The sequence below is a fragment of the Ursus americanus genome, chromosome 33 (genome assembly GCF_024610735.1).
Source record: "Ursus americanus isolate L20-20 chromosome 33, mUrsAme1.1.p, whole genome shotgun sequence".
In the NCBI taxonomy this organism is placed as follows: Eukaryota; Metazoa; Chordata; class Mammalia; order Carnivora; family Ursidae; genus Ursus; species Ursus americanus.
This window is the reverse complement of record NC_142159.1, coordinates 7,212,129-7,227,854: the sequence shown is the minus strand read 5'-3', so window position 1 is coordinate 7,227,854 and position 15,726 is coordinate 7,212,129. Positions and strand designations below refer to the sequence as shown.

The following is a 15,726-nucleotide window of genomic DNA, read 5'->3' as shown; positions in this document are numbered from 1 at the left end:
ACTGAAGCTCCGAAAGGAAGTCCCGGCCGAGAGCACAGAGCCTGTTCTTCCCTGAGTGCTCTGGGAAGCCAGCAAACGCTCTCCTGTCTCCCAGGGAGGAAGTCCTGGGCCTGGGGAGAAGGGGTGCGCAGCCGTCTTCCCCTTGACCTGCCCCAACTGCGTTAGGGAAACGACCCAAGTTGCCGACTCAGATCAAGCTGCAGGTTGCATAGTAATTTGTGTTATTTACATACCGAACGGAGGCTGTGACGCTCACCAGCCCCTCGGAGTCGGTAAAGTTACCGAAGGAGCCCCGCCCCCTCCCCCGCTTCACTTGTCCAGACCCCTCTCTGTGTCCCCCTCCTATCCCCGCAACACACCTCCCGGCCCCTCTTCCTGTTCCTCCGGCTAAAATTCCACACCTCTCCCCACCCCCAGCGCGTCCTCCGGTCCTGCTCGCCCCGACCTCCATCCCTAGGCCGAGGGCCCCCTCTGCTGTCGGCCGCGGGTAGGGCAGCAGCGGAGTTCATGGGGCAGAGAGGAGGGGTTCCCCCAAACAACAAACGCCCCATCCTTCCCAGTACAGCACGGTCCAGAGTGAGGCTGGTACATGTGCAAACTTCCAGAGGGATGGACGGAGTACACCCCTTTAGGACCGGGGACGGGGGTGAGGACGAGGGAGGGGTGCTGCCACAAGTTCTTTCCTCTAAGACAGGCCCTGTCTCTTCCCACTGGGTTAGCCAGCCAGGGGGCAGCTAGTTTCCAGGTGGGTCCACAGACTCAGTTCTCCTGAGGCCCACCCCACACTGAAATGCTTTACGATTGTAGCTGCTTTTAGGAGCTCACGCCAGGTCCCAAGCAAAGCAGCACCATCCAGCCCTAACACCAGCTTCCAACCCTACCCTGAATGCCCACTCCCTCCCAGACCAAGACCCTTGGCTTTCTCCTGTACCAGTCTCTGGGAGTTCGTAAGAGGTGCAGAGAAGAGTCGTCCTGTATGGATCTCCCAACTTACTCAACGGAGACCCACACATGGACATGCAGTCAGACATCCATACACACAGATGCACACACATGCTCACAGGCACAAGCACACACGGACACTCACAGATGCACACAGACGCAGACACTTAGGGAATATGGTGGTACCCGACTAGCCAAACGAAAAAAATCTTGGTAACCGAAAAAAATTTTTTTTGGTAACTGAAAAATTTAAAAACCATTGCAACTTGCTCTCCTTTTTCTCCCTAACAATCTCTGGGTATCTGTGCCCCTGCAAAAGCCTCATTTCTGTCTCCCCCACTCTAGTCCTGCCCTCTCTCCCATTGCTTCTTCCTCCTAGTTCAGAATACTTGCAGAATGCTTCCAGAACCCACCATGGCAACAGCTGTGTCCTGGGATGCAGTGATGGTTCAGGATCTCAAGACAAGCAACTGGCAAGGCTGCCCCTCCATCCCCCACACTTCAGCTCTGCTACATCTGCGCATAGAAACTGACAGACACACCTATCCTGACCCACACCTGGCCCGGCCCAGGGTCTCTCCTGATCAGCCAGCAGATGCAATCTCACCTTTGCCAAACTCTTTATTGAACCAAAGATCAACACCAAGCAGACCGCAGAAAAAGAAACTCAAACAGCTGACCCCCCCCCGCCCCTCTCTTTGGAACAGCTCAGGATTCAGTCCTGGGGAGGGAATCAATGCCTCTCTTCTGGTGGGTAATGAGTGTCAGGTCTCTCTGGGGAAGGTGCACTCAGAGCCAGCTCCATCGGTAGGACCCAAAGAGTCAGGAACCTGGCCAGGGGGCTCTGAAGCTGCAGGGGGCTGGCAAAGTAGGTCAAAAATTCCAGGGGCTGCAGGGGGCTGGGCAGGGGTTGGGGGAAAGAGCCCCTGGCCTGGGAATCTCAACGAGGCTTGGAGCTGGTGGCTCATGGACACCAGGGATTCCAGATGCTGGAGCAGGGCCTGGTGGGGGCAGGAGGCCCTGTGGAGGTGCTGGCTGGGGCCGGATGGTGCTGCTGAATAGGGATGGCCAGACTGGCACCGGCCTGGTTTGGGGGGCCACTGCCCTCGCCCAGGACTCTGCCAGGTCTCCGGCTCTCCCCACAGTCTCCCCCTGTCTCTGGGGGGCCTCTGCCAAGCACAGATTCCCCTTGGAGCCAGGCTGCTATCGCCCTGGCTCTGCTGCAGAGTGCCCCCTGGGGGAGGGGAGCACTTCGGGGCCAAGCTGGGACTCCTGTCTTCTGGCTGATAGCACCGCCTCTCCACTTTTCTGTTGAAGGAGACCATCTTTCGAACCTTCCCCCACAAAGGGCCAGACTCCGTTGTGTCTGGAAGCCCTGCCTTGGGAAGCAGCACAGCTAGAACCAGGCTTGAGTGAGCAGCTTCCAGACCTGGGGAAAGAGGGAGTGGAGAGACCAAAGGCTGGGTAGGAGAGAACGCACAGTCCCTAGAAGCTGCGTTGTGTCTGCAGAGGGCTACAGACGAGGCCCCAGGGAGAGCTTTCCAGCGGTGAGATGGGGGCCCATGAGATGCTGGGAACAGGAAGGAGGAGGGTGAGCCTGTCTTGGGCACGGGAACAGACTCACCTGACGGAGGGTAGGGCAATGGACGGTCTGACCTCAAGACTGTATGGCTGCAGAGTCTACCACACTGTCCCCAGGACAGGCAGCCCGGAAAGGCCAAGTGTTCTGCTTGGAAGTGGGTGCAGTCCAACCCTTGACCCCCTACCCCCACCCCAGGTGCCAGCCACATTCTGTGCACCAAGGCCAACCTCAGCCTAGGACCGCCGTGGTGAAAACATCCCTCCTTCCTGTCTTAGGTGATGCTTTCGATTGTCTGTGGGTCCTGACCCTGTCCCGCTGTGTCTGCCTCCAATGTGGCCGTCCCATGAGATTCTAATCGGGATGCCTGGTTGAAGAGGCAGTCTGTGTGGTGGTCAGGAGCCCAGTCTCTGCAGCCGTGCTGTGAGGCCCGGCTCTGCTCCTGACTGGCCGTGTGACTCCAGACAAGTCACCGGCTTGCTCCCTACCTCAGTTTCCTCATCTGTGAAATGGGGTTATTCTGGGGACTCAATGAGTGAATAGAAGTGAAGCTTTTAGGACACTGCCTGGCACCCAGTAAGCAACACAGAGCTATTACTGTCACCCCATGTGCCCGTCGCAGGAATACCCTGCTGAGCTGTGCCTGCCTCCGTGGACACCGGGGTGACTGTCCACAGCGCCCCCGCTGGTCACAGGGGAGGGGAGGCGGGGTCTGGTGGGGCATTGGGGCACTCACCAGGGCCTCCAAGAGGGCGCAGCCTGGGGGGCAGAGGCTGGAAGGCAGGCAGGGGCAGCAGCACCACGCGCACGTGCTCCACGGCCGCCAGGCCATGGCGTTGCTTATTGTTGAGGTAGGAATAGAGCAGGCGGCAGTTCTGGGTGTCCCGAGCCCCGTGTGGGCACAGTCTGACCACGCAGATGTCCTGCAGGTGCAGGAAGGAGGGTGGCTTTTGGAGCAGCCATCCTTTCCTCCTGGGAACACCCCTGCCCTCAGCTAAGCCTCTGACGACCCTGTGAGGACGTGTGTCCCCACTTCCCAGTGGAGGAAAGAGAGGAATTTGCTCAGGGTCACAGAGTGTCTACGGTCACGGTGGGAACTAGACCCAGACACCCTAAATCAGGCCTCTGCTCCAGAAGGGGAGAGGGAGGGAGCACAGGGCTGGGGTCCCCTGCTAGGAGGAGAGGGGGTGCCCAAGGATGGCAGTTACCTTGGCCTCAGCCGGGCAGGTGCTGGCCAGAAGTTCCCAGACAGTACTGGAGGGGATGCAGCCGGCTGAACGGATCACCTCAGGCAGGGCCTGGGGGCAGGTAGGATGACCAGTCAGCCCTCTAGCTTCCCACCCACTTAGGGCACACTCAACACCGGCCACCGCGAAGCCACGGCCTTCAGTGATGAGGATGGACAGGCAGTATACCAGAACCCCCAGGAAGGTCCGTGGCTGCCCAGGGAGTCCTGACTGCCCCCTGGAGGCCCACAGCCTCTCTGGGCTAGTCTCCTGCAGCAATTCAGAAGCCTCTTCCTCCCTCCTTGAACCTTCCATCCCCATCCAACAGTTCAGCTGATCAGTCCATCACTCAACAATCACTCCTAACACCCTCCCCCTGGGCCAAGGAGGCACCAGACTCCTCTCCCGGGGCCCTCTTGCATTAGGCCTTGGGTTACAGGAAGTCCTTGACCCCTGTACGTCTCCATAGGAGTGGGGCTGTCTCATTTGCCCGTGCCCAGCACAGGGCCAGCCACAGAGAGGGTGCCAATGCCTTGTTTGAGTATGAGGGAGTAAAAGAATGAATGAATGAATGAATGAATGAATGAATGAATGAATGAAAGAAAGAAAGAAAGAAAGAAAGAAAGAAAGAAAGAAAGAAAGAAAGAAAGAAAGAAAGCGGTGCGAGTAGCCAACAGCCAGCGTGTGAGGGAGACAACCCTGGCGAGCAGGGCCAGAGTACCATGAGGAGCCGACAGCTGTTTCCAGACACCAGCTGGGCCTTGGCCCTGAACCGCTTGATGGAGAACATGTCCAGAGCTCCCTCCCAGGGCGGCTGGCTGGGCAGGGCCTTTGTGGGCCCAGCAGGCATGTGGAGCCTAGAGAGAGGAACAGAGAGACAGAGCCAGACAGAACGGGTTATCAGGACATCCCTCAGCATCTCCCTACTTTTCAGAGAAAGTCCTGTGTTCCCAACGTGCGTGCTGGAACACTAGCCTGAGCGTGGCCTTATGAGGGGGGAACCAGGAGACAGTGACGATTGGTTCCATTGCACACATGAGGAAACTGAGACCCACAGAAGAGGCAGGATTTGCCCAAGGCCACAAAGAAAGAAGAGCCCATACCACATCTGCTGTCCCCCACGTGGCTGCCCCCATGGACCCTCACCCAGCCCCAGCCCCACACCTGTCCTGGAGCTGTGGGGGAGGCTTCTCCCCAGTTTGGGGCATCTCTGGAGAGGAGGTGAGGGTTGGGCTTGGAACTCTCTGGAAGACACCATCCTCTATCCTCCTAGTAGCTTTAAAGGAGCCTGGCAGCTCACACGGGGCCTTCCAGTCTACGAAGAGCAGAAGCAAAGGCTGGCGGGCAGGCAGTTAGAGGAAGCCAGCCTAGGGCTTTAGAGCCAGGCTCTGAACCGGGTTCTTTTCCAGGTGACCCGAGACACAGGTATGCCCACCCTGCCACCTTCTCCCCAGGCCATGAATCTGTTGCTGCTGAGCCCCCCGCTCAGCCCCAGCCTGCCCACCACCCCTGCACCCAGCCTGAGTCTCCCCCCAACCCATGCAGATGCGGCAGCTGGGGTCCAGGAAGTGGTGCTCGTGCTGCCTTGTGGTGTCCTCGTCCTGCTCGGTAGTGGCCTTCAACGTGGCAGACAGGGCCAGTGGGCTGCAGTCTATGGACACCATGGGACCCTAGGAGGCACAAGAGGACAGGGGTGGGCTGGCAAGGTGCCAGGCAAGTCAGCAGCTCTCCATCGGTAGGGAGCCTCGGGGATATGGTTTTATTTTTCCAAATAATACATTATTTTATTACAGAGGTGCTGCAAACGTGTTAGAGAAAATATGGAAAATACAAAAAAAAGTGAAATTTACCAAAAATCACCCCTGGCCCCAGCACTCAGAGACACTTGTTGGCCCTCTGGGGATCCTTGAAGCAGTTTTCCTACACACAGGGTGTGGGGGTCCTATGACTAAAATAGCTGGGATCAGGTATTCCACCTGTTTTCTCTCTCTCTCTCTTTTTTTTTTAAGATTTTATTTATTTGACAGAGAGAGAGCACAAGCAGGGGGAGCAGGCAGAGAGAGGGAGAAGCAGGTTCACGGAGCAGGGAGTCTGATGCGGGGCTTGATCCCAGGGTGCTGGGATCATGACCTGAGCCACAGACTGACGCCTATCGACTGAGCCATCCAGGCCTCCCAGCCACCTGTATTCTCACTGCGTCCATGAATTACAGCAGAAGCGTCTGCCATGTGACACAGCGCCTGTACTGAGGGGAGGGGTGACCGTCGTGTAAGCCTCACCTCTCCTGCTGGGTGGTGGGGTCATTCCCAGGTTTCCACCATTACAAACAGTACTGAGGACATCCTTATGCAGGAAGTCTTCTCCTAAACTTTTAACTCTGTCCTTAGGACAAGTTCGCAGGCACAGATGACAGAATCAGGGAGAATGAGCCTTTTTAAGCCTTGATGCTCACTGCCAAGTCAGCTTTCCCCTCACAATAGAAATAGCTCTAACCACAAAACAAACATGGCTTCAGGAAGATTTTAAAAGATTCGGAAACTCAACTCTGGCCTCATAAACCACGTCCACAGTAGCACCAAGGCACATGCTTCAAATCACAGCTCCCCCGGGACCAACTAAGTGACCCTGGGCACAGGGCTTCCGGTTCCTCTTCCAGGACACCGGGATCACCTACCTCCTCGGTCCCTGTGAGATCTGAACGAGGCACTGTGTGTCCAAGGTCACACAGCAGGCGCTCGATTAGGAGTAAAGATGTTATTATGGTTATTCTGCCCTCTGCTACTGTGCCGCTGTCTTCCCAGTGGGGACTTCTCCCTGGGTCTTCTAGTTCCTCCCTCTACACTTACGCGCGGTTTATTCAGGGAATACAGATCGGTTTTGGTTGGGGACTCCTTTCCGCACAGGCAGTGGTTCTGGGGTGTGGCCTGGACATGGGTTCGGAGCCGCAAGGATTTTTGTCTCATGTTCACTGTCATTAATCCAGCGCACGCAGCTCAAGGGGTCCACCCGCGCTGTCCGTCCCGGACAGAGCTGATCAGAGGGGGGTGAACATCTGACCCATGGAACACCGCAGCCAAGCCAGAGGAGCCTCCCGGGAGAGGCTGAAGTAAGCCAAGGGGGAGTTCTGATGGTCTGCGGGAGGCTGAGCCACCACAGCAGGCCACGAGCAAGGTGGAGGGGCGGCGGGGAGGAAGGAGCAGGGCGGACGTGAGGACGGAGATCCCCAGCGATGAGAGGGGAGTGTAGCAACTGCCCTGGGCTGCGGGCGGTTCTGTGCCCCTAGCGCCCCTAAGTCCTGCCACCAAAGAGAGTAGGTCTCTGTTCCTCACACCCAAAATCAGTCGCTGACTCAAACAGTGTGGCCCTCCTGCTTCCCAGCCAGAGATCCGGCGGGAATGTCTGGGGCTGGGGAAAACCTCGGTGATAAGATTTATTCCCACTCCCATCCGGTGCCTTGGCATTAGGCCAGAAGGAGGGGACCTGCACCGAGAAGGTGAGGACAGGCCAGCGCCTGCGGCTCAGTCCCGCCCCACGTTCGCCTGGACCCCTGCGGCAGCGACCATCCCCTTGTCCACAGTGAAGACCTTGGGACCCACAGTGTTCAGCGACTTGCTCAAGGCCACCCAGCTGCCAAGGTGAGGAATGGGACCCTGGACACGAGCCCCTCCGCCCTGCCCCCAGTGCCAGGTCAGTCTGTCGCTTACCACCAGATCCTCCAGGGTCAGCGTCTGGTCCACGTCCCGCAGGATCTCGACCTCACCCTTGTGGGTCAGTTTGAAGGCCGGGAGGCTACACGGTTCCTTCTGTTGCTGCTCAATGATCTCCAGGCCCTGGCGGGGCCAAGCAGCCCAAACTCAGCCGGGTCAGGGGGTCCCAGGCCACCACGAGCCCAAGTGTTCGCTTTCCTCCCTGGAGGCCCCTCTCCTGTGGTTCCCCTTCTGTGCCAACCCTTCCTCTTCCTTCACACTTCTGCTTCCACCATTCCTGCACCTAACACGCCCTCCCCCCTCAAGCCGACTGCTCCACAGGCCACTCATTCGCCCTCCAAATGCAAGCCCTGCCTCCTCCAGCAAGCCTTCCTTCTTTTAAGATTTTATTTATTTATTTGACAGAGAGAGAGACAGCCAGTGAGAGAGGGAACACAAGCAGGGGAGTGGGAGAGGAAGAAGCAGGCTCCCAGCAGAGGAGCCTGATGTGGGGCTCGATCCCAGAACTCGGGGATCACGCCCTGAGCCGAAGGCAGACGCTTAACGACTGAGCCACCCAGGCGCCCCTCCAGCAAGCCTTCTTGAACTTCACCTTCTCCCACAAGTCAGTTCTGCCTCTGACTGTACCCCAGCCTCTGTCCTGGGAAGAATACAGTGTAGTCGAAAGAGGGCAGGCTCGGCAGTCAGCTGGGTCGTGACTAGAGACCCCCAAGGTAGTGTGGCCTTGGATAAGCACTTCGCTGCTCTGAGCCTCCATGTGTCTGTTTTCTAGGAATTAAATTAAGGGCATTAAATTAAACAGCAAATGTAGAATGCTTGGCTGGAGTCTGGCTCACAGTAAATGCTACCTGTCATTCTTATTGTTGGTCAACGTCATCCTATCTGAAATGTTTCCTGGGAGCCTGGAGGAGGTCCCATCCTCGCTGGCAGGGCTGGACTCGGGGGTGTGGGCTCCTGCTGTTACATGGCGCACTGCCCTTCGCAGGGCCCCATGCTTCATGCTGTCGCCATCTTGAAATTCTTAATAGTTGTTGAGCAAAAGGCCACACATTTTTGTTTGGCACTGCCCCCCACAAGCTATGTGGCTGGTCTTGCTCCTGGTCCCCCACAGGTACCTGGGCAGAAGCTCAGCCTACAGTGGACAGAGTCACCTTGTGGATTCTAGGTGAATCGAATCTTCCAGTATCTTCCAGAACAGGGGCTGCAGGACCCCACCCCATCCCACTGGCCTACTCCGAGATTGGTCCCCTCTCCCTTGGGGGCCACCGGGCATTCCCAAAAGCTGGCTCAGGGCCCGCACCTTCCCTGTCCCTGAGCCGTCCCCAAGAAGGGAGAGACCCATGGACATAGGGTACATGGGGACGTGATGGTGAAGCTCAAGGGCTCTGGGGTCCCTCCCCAGCCTGGGGCACCAGGAAGACACTTCTGGGGCTTCTGAGGCTGACATGAAAACGGGGGCACCCGAGGGGACCTAGCCCTATTAGTGGATGACAATCCTGGACTCCAGAGCCCAGACCATCATGCCTGGTACCCCCACCCCCAGCGCAGCTCTGCAGAAAAGCAAGTGGAAGATGATACCTCTCGGGGGTCACCTTTCTACCAAGCTCTCCATCCCAAGTCTCTTTCTTTTTTGCCTCTTTTCCATTTTTTGTGGAGAGTCTCTCTCTCTCTCTCTCTCTCTCTCTCCCTCCCTGTCTTCCTGCTCTTTCTTTCCATTTCCTCCTTTCTATCTCTGTCTTGTGCTCCCTGTATCTCACTGACCCCCCCGACTCTGCTCTGTCTCTCCTGCTGCACCCTCGGGCCCTCCTCTCCACGTGTCCCTCCCACGTCACCTATCCTGACTTGACCCAACAGCTCACCCTTTTTTCCTCCTGGTCCCGCCAGCGGGCCAGCTCTTGGGGGGCCAGCTGGGTGGAGCTCATCCGCACTAGGTCGTGGGGGGTGACGTCTCCCTGAATCACTTTGAGAAACAGGTCCTGCAGGGGCAGGCATAGGGGCTGCACCACACTGCTCCAGAAGCCCCCACCCCAACATCCTGCTGGGGCTTTGAGCCTCCGAGGGGGGGATCTGGGCCAACCAGAAGCCCCGCTCACTGGATTCCGGGGGTCACGCAGGTTGAACAGCAGGCTGCGGTATTTGGTCTTGTAGCGACAGCTGGTGGCTTGTGTCAGGTCGAAGAGGGCTGTCTCAATGCCAGCAGCGATCCCCTCCACTGCCTGCTCACTCAGCACCAGGTCTGGATGCTCCTGGAGGCTGCGGGGGCAATGGTGGCACCACTGCGCTGAGCCCGTGAGGCCATCTAGGCCCTTGGCCAGACAGCGCAAGCACAGAGCAGGGGCTGGACCGACTGTGGTTTCTGTGCTGGGCATCTCCCAATGTGTACACTCATTCTCACCCCAGCTCTGTGAGGAAGCAGCAGTCTCACTCTCCTTTTACAGATGGGGTGAGCGAGGCTCAGAGAACACAAGGGGCTTGCCCAAGGCCAAGTGATTAGTGGCAAATCTGACTGCTGAGCCCATGCTTTATCCTTGGCCAGTGGGACTGGGATGGAGGAAGCCTGGGGGGACAGGGAAGGCATCAGGCGGGCAGGGGACAGAGCCCTGGCCCTGAATGTAACACCGACTCTGCCATTGACTTGCTGTGTGGCCTTTGCCAAGTCCTACCCTCTCTGAGCCTCGGTCTCACCAATGTAAATGAGAGCTCTGGGCTCAGAGCTCACAGATGCTCCCAGCAGAGTCTCACTGTGTCTGAAAGCATTTGCTGTGGGTGACAACCACGAGGACATGAGCAGCAGCAGTGGCTTAATGGGAGAGCATGACCTTGAAGCCAGAGAGACCCAGGTGCAAATGTCAGCTCTCCACCAGCTCGCTGTGCAGGCAGATGACCTCACGGCTACAAAATGGGGTTAGTCATACATTCAGAAGCCCTGAGGACATGGCAACATGGGCCTGGGAGGTGAGGACAGCTCTCAGGATGTCACAGATGTCAAGGAAGTAGGGAGCGAGGTCTTACCGACTCCACAGTACCTCCTGCATGGCATGGACCACAGTACCCCGTACTCCGATATCCAGGGATAGCTTCTGCTGGTGCTGAAGCTGAGCTGTAGGGAGAGAGAGAGAGAAAGTCACAAACTCCCACGGGATGCTGACGAGCAAGGGGCGGGGGTGACTTAATGCTGGGGGGTTTAGGCAGGCAAGGGGGGGGTATCCCAACCTCAGGGATCCGAGACATCTAGGATCCAGTCCCAGGCAGCCAGCAGCCCCCATCCCTCTGGGGAAGGACTGAGGCTGGTGGGAGTGATGTATCAGAGGTGAGAGAGAAGAGTCCCAGAGGGGCTGGGGCCAGAAGTTGGGCATGAGGCCCCCACTAGTCCCCAGCAGTCCCTGGAAGACAAGCAGCTGCGGGGGGGCCCTCCCCTCCCTGACCCCTCCCCCGTCTTGTTCACCAGGCTCCTCCTCTTCAGCCTCCAATGGGCCGCCCTGTGGGGAAGGGGAGAGGAACTGAGGTCGCGACCCTGGGAGGAGCCTCCTGGTCCCAGGGAGCACCACTCCCCCCACCACCTCCCCACCTTCTCCCTGACCCATGCTCCAGCCCACGGCGCTGCGGGAGAGGCACTCACCCCGGGACACGCAGCACAGGCCTCACGAACAGGAGCCCCCTCCTGCAAGAGAAAGAGGATATGGGGGGGGGGTCGCTGAGGGGACAGGAAGGACTCCTCAGACGGCAGAAGAAGTCAGAGGCCACCAGGGGCCCATGCTGTCCCTCCTGAGGACCTTAGGATGGCAGGACATGCTGGTCAGTCAGGAACAAAGGTCGGCGACTGCTCCCTCTCCAAAGGCACGGGAGGCTCAGCCCCTCCCTCGCTTCAGTCAAGCTCCCGAATTCAGGAGAGCTGGACAAAGAGCACACAGACCCCACTAGGCAGACAAGTGGGGGGTCTAACCCCGTCTCTGGCTATTACGTTCTGTGGGACCATGAGCAAGTCACAGCTGTGTGGTGGCAGTGACGTCTCTGTGCAGCAGGTGTGAAAGCGTCTCCCTGCAGGGATGACGTAACACCGCCTATGTAAAGAACGTGTTCTGTACCTGGCACCCCGCGGGGCCTTGGGCCGTGGGCCTTTCCTTCCTTCTGGGCCTCTGGACTGGCGATGCTAAGCTGACCTCCATCATGTCCTCTAGAACCTCCAAGTTCGGAGGCTGCGGCTCCCCTGCCCGGCCGCCGCGGACGGCCCCCAGGAGGTGGAGCACTGCCCCGGAACCAAGCTGCAGGGGAAGGAAAGCACTTCAGAGCCGAGCCACGAAGGCCCCTCGGAGCGCTCGCTTCATCTGCACTCATTTAATGTCTCTCTCCCCTACTGCGCCGTAAGCAACATGAGGACAGAGCATGGGTGTCTTGGTCCCACTATAGTCCCAATGCCTAGAACAGGCCTGACACAAAGTAGCATTCGAGAAATGTTTGCGGACTGCATGGCCTCTGTGCCAGGAGAGGAGCCGGTCTTCATTCGCATCCTCTCATCTTTCCCTCTCACCCCCAGCCCTTTAAAAGCATTTCAAGGTGCAGAGTGGTCTCTTGGTCTATGAGCTATAGAATCGATCCTGCTCCCCTTTTTGCTCTGGCTGCCGGGAAGCTTGGCATTAACTTGGAGTCCAACAGTTGTACCTTTCCAGGATGGGCAGAAGGTGAGAGGTTGTCATACCGAGATTTCCCTTTCTCTTTCTCCTTTTCTCTTACTTTAGGCTTTTATCCCATTTCAAGTATGTTTTGATACTTTTAATCTATTGCAAACCACGGGAAACTACTGTGAAAGGAGATGAGTCTGAAATCTAATCTTTGGATGAATTCTCACGAATGGTCAGGTTCCAAAGTTCGGGGAAAACTGGAAGTCTGAGGTCCAGCATCACAGGGAGTGGGGAACACTACGGGGCTCAGGACAAGAGCAGGCCAGGGGGGCTGGGACTGCTTCTGCTGGGAAGAACACCTCCCATCCCGCCAGACCTGAGGAGAGGGAGGAAGAAGAGCAGTAAGAAAAAATGAAAACCTACGTAACATACGTGCTTCACCCCATGGGGCATTTTCATTTCGTCCTGGGAGAGAAAGGATGCAGAAATTAGGATTCAGAGGACCAGTGACCCCATTGTAGAGAGTTCCCAAGAATTCTTGACACTCACACAAAAGTGAAAGGTGTTCAGTGTTCACAGGGTTGGCAAAAAAATCCACAAAAAACAAATGCGTACCCTCCAATGTCCATCAGAGGGGGAATGGTTAATAAACCGTGACATATACTGTGGATTCTAACAGACCACTAGAGTGAGTCATGATAAAAACGATCACTCATCGGAGGCTTACAAAACAGCTGCCCTGCAGGAAACACACCACACGTGACCTTATTTTGGTCTCAGATCAGCACCATGAGCTACGTACTATTTCTACCCCCATTTTACAGATGAGGAAGACTGAGGGTCAGAGAGGATCTGAAAAGTCCCACAGCTACGAAGCCGCAGAGCCAGGATTAGAGCCTACTGCTATCTGACTCCAGCCCAGGCACTAAACTGCAGGCTATCTGAACACCAGTGACAGATGTGGTAAGATTCACAGCAAGATGTCAAGGCATATTATTTGGAGGGAAAAAAAATAGGTTACAGAGCAGTATCTGTTGCATAAGCCCATTTATGTAAATACATATTTATAGACGCATAATGAAGGTTATCTCCGGGGAATGAAATTCCAGAGGGACTTTCCGTTTCTGCTTGTAGACACTTGGGTATTTATGTTACTCAAAATGAGCATGTATTTCTTTTATAATCAGAAACATATTTTTTAAATTAAAAAACAAGTTGAGAACAATGTGTGTAGGGCGCTACCATTTGCGTTAAAAGAGAAAGAATTTTTAAATTTATGTTTGCCTGAATCTGCATAAAATATCTCTGGAAGTAGCCACAAACCTAAAAACAGAGGCTGCCAGGAGGAAAGGGACAGGGAGCTGGAAAAGAGGCTTTTCACTTTATTTGCTTTTCACTTTTTTTTTTAAACCATGGGGATGAATCAGCCTTTCAAAAAAGTAAATTGAGGAAAAGGGGTGGGGAGAGAAAACGGGACAGCTGGGAAGGAAAGCAGGAAAGATAGTAAGAATGGCCCTCCGTGGCTTCGAACTTTCTGACAGGCCTGTGTCGGGGGCGTGTACGTCAGTGTTATGTACAGACAAAACAACGGGCAGCCACATCTGACCAGCAAGCCTTCAGATGCTGGATTTATCAGACCAGAACACAAAATATGTGTACTATGTGCAACAAACCAAAGGAAGGAGTCGAACATATGAGTGAAGGGCAAAGCAATATTAAACAATCACCAAGCAGATCCGGTTGGGAACCAAACACAACTTCTGGAAATAAAAATACGATAATCATGAAAATGTCAGACTCCATATCTAGGTTTGATAGCCTCGTAGACACAGCTGAGGGAGCTGGAGAACTAGAAGACATTTTAAATGATCCGGAGTATTCACAACACAGGCTGTGAAACACCGTGAACCAGACAGAAGGACTGGGTGAAAAGGACTAACTAATCTGACTAAAGTTCCAGAAAAAGAGAGGAGACAGAGCCGGACAGAGGCAGTATTTGAAGATATGTGGCTAAGACTTTTCCTGAATTGGGGCGCCTGGGTGGCACAGTCGTTAAGCGTCTGCCTTCGGCTCAGGGCGTGATCCCGGCGTTCTGGGATCGAGCCCCACATCAGGCTCCTCTGCTGGAAGCCAGCTTCTTCCTCTCCCGCTCCCCCTGCTTGTGTTCCCTCTCGCTGGCTGTCTCTCTGTCAAATAAATAAATAAATAAATCTTTAAAAAAAAAAAAAAAGACTTTTCCTGAATTGATAAAAGACAACACAGATTCAAAAAGCTCAGTGAATCTGAAACCGGATAAGTAAATCCACACCTTGGCACGACACAGTGAAACCGCCCAACACCAGTGAGGAGGAGATCCTAAGAGCATAAAGAGAACAAATGACAGCTAACACTTTAATAGCACTGAAAATGTGCCACCACTCCTGTGAACGTTTCCCATTAGCTCACTGAATCCTCACCAAAACCCTAGAAGCTAGATACCGCTACTAGTATTGTCCCCGTTTTACAGAAGAGGAAACTGAGGCACACAGAGGCACACAGAGGTTACTAGCTTGCCCAGCGTCTCCCAGCTGCCAGACCAAAGAGCTGGGGTTTAAAGCCAGGCAGTCTGATCTAGAGGCCACACCTTAAACCCTGTGCTATAAATGCCTCCCACCAAGACCTTTTCAGCTACAAAGGAATGGCAATTAGACCAACCGCAAACTTCTCAATAGTCACAACGGAAGGCAACACAGACTAGAATGATATTTTCAAAGTGCTGCAAGCAAATAACTATCAACTGGGGACCCATACAAAATATTTTTTGAGAATGAGGATCCAACAATGGTATCCTAGAGAAAACTAAGAAAATTGTTATCCTTGATAATTTTGTTTTCTCAAGTAGTGAAATGTTTTTTTAATTCATTTATTCGAGTGAGAGAGAGCACGGAGGGGGGAAGGGGCAGAGGGAGAAGGACAAGCAGACTCCCCGCGGAGCACGGAGCCTGACGCGGGGCTCAATCCAGGCGACCCTGGGATCGCGACCTGAGCCCAAGACAGACACTTAACTGACGGAGCCACCCAGGCGCCCACAAGAAACAAAATGTTAAAGGATGAGCTTGAGGCAGAAGAAAGGAAATAATACCTGAGAGAAAAGCTGAGATGCAAAGAGGAATTTTGAGCGAAGACAATAACAAATACGTTGTTAAATCTAAATGAACATTGAGCATATGAAACCGTACCAGTGTGTAACCGGGGATTAAAGAAAAAAGGACCAATCTACTGGATAATAGCACATATATTGTGAAGGTGCATTTAAAGCAATTAAATGTAATTAACTGCATTTAATTAAAGCATTCCAGGGTCCTTATATCATTTCAGGGGCAGATAACAGTGGTAACAGCCTCTGAACTTTGACGAGTTAGGTATTCGTTTTACAATTTCCCAAAATGGGGGGCTGGGAGCCTGCTTCTTCCTCTCCCACTCCCCCTGCTTGTGTTCCCTCTCTCGCCGGCTGTCTCTCTCTGTCAAATAAGTATATAAAATCTTAAAAAATAAAATAAAATAAAATTCCCAAAATCGTCACCAAAAGAACATAAACAGGGCATAGAAAATTCCAAATTACGAGAGGGATAAAAAGGAATAAGAAAAAATAATCAGGGCACCTGGGTGGCTCA

General features: G+C 54.8%; 1 protein-coding gene across 2 annotated transcripts in view; it reads right to left on the bottom strand.

Annotated features, from left to right (window-relative positions):
- Positions 1-1,545: 1,545 nt before the first annotated feature.
- The window catches only part of SPOCD1 (SPOC domain containing 1), a 36,777-nt gene continuing 22,596 nt past the window's right edge, over positions 1,546-15,726 (bottom strand). The window contains exons 7-20 of one of the 2 annotated variants that reach the window (XM_087858431.1): positions 12,497-12,538; positions 11,540-11,716; positions 11,074-11,115; positions 10,880-10,933; positions 10,467-10,585; positions 9,548-9,707; positions 9,314-9,430; positions 7,452-7,577; positions 5,285-5,417; positions 4,912-5,062; positions 4,469-4,604; positions 3,730-3,819; positions 3,258-3,444; positions 1,546-2,371 (exon numbers count right to left, since the gene is read on the bottom strand). In XM_087858431.1, coding sequence (XP_087714557.1) covers positions 1,707-2,371; positions 3,258-3,444; positions 3,730-3,819; positions 4,469-4,604; positions 4,912-5,062; positions 5,285-5,417; positions 7,452-7,577; positions 9,314-9,430; positions 9,548-9,707; positions 10,467-10,585; positions 10,880-10,933; positions 11,074-11,115; positions 11,540-11,716; positions 12,497-12,538 — 2,199 coding nt within the window. In that variant the 3' untranslated portion in view covers positions 1,546-1,706. The remainder of the gene's footprint in view (positions 2,372-3,257; positions 3,445-3,729; positions 3,820-4,468; positions 4,605-4,911; positions 5,063-5,284; positions 5,418-7,451; positions 7,578-9,313; positions 9,431-9,547; positions 9,708-10,466; positions 10,586-10,879; positions 10,934-11,073; positions 11,116-11,539; positions 11,717-12,496; positions 12,539-15,726) is intronic. The other variant, XM_087858430.1, reaches the window with a different exon arrangement.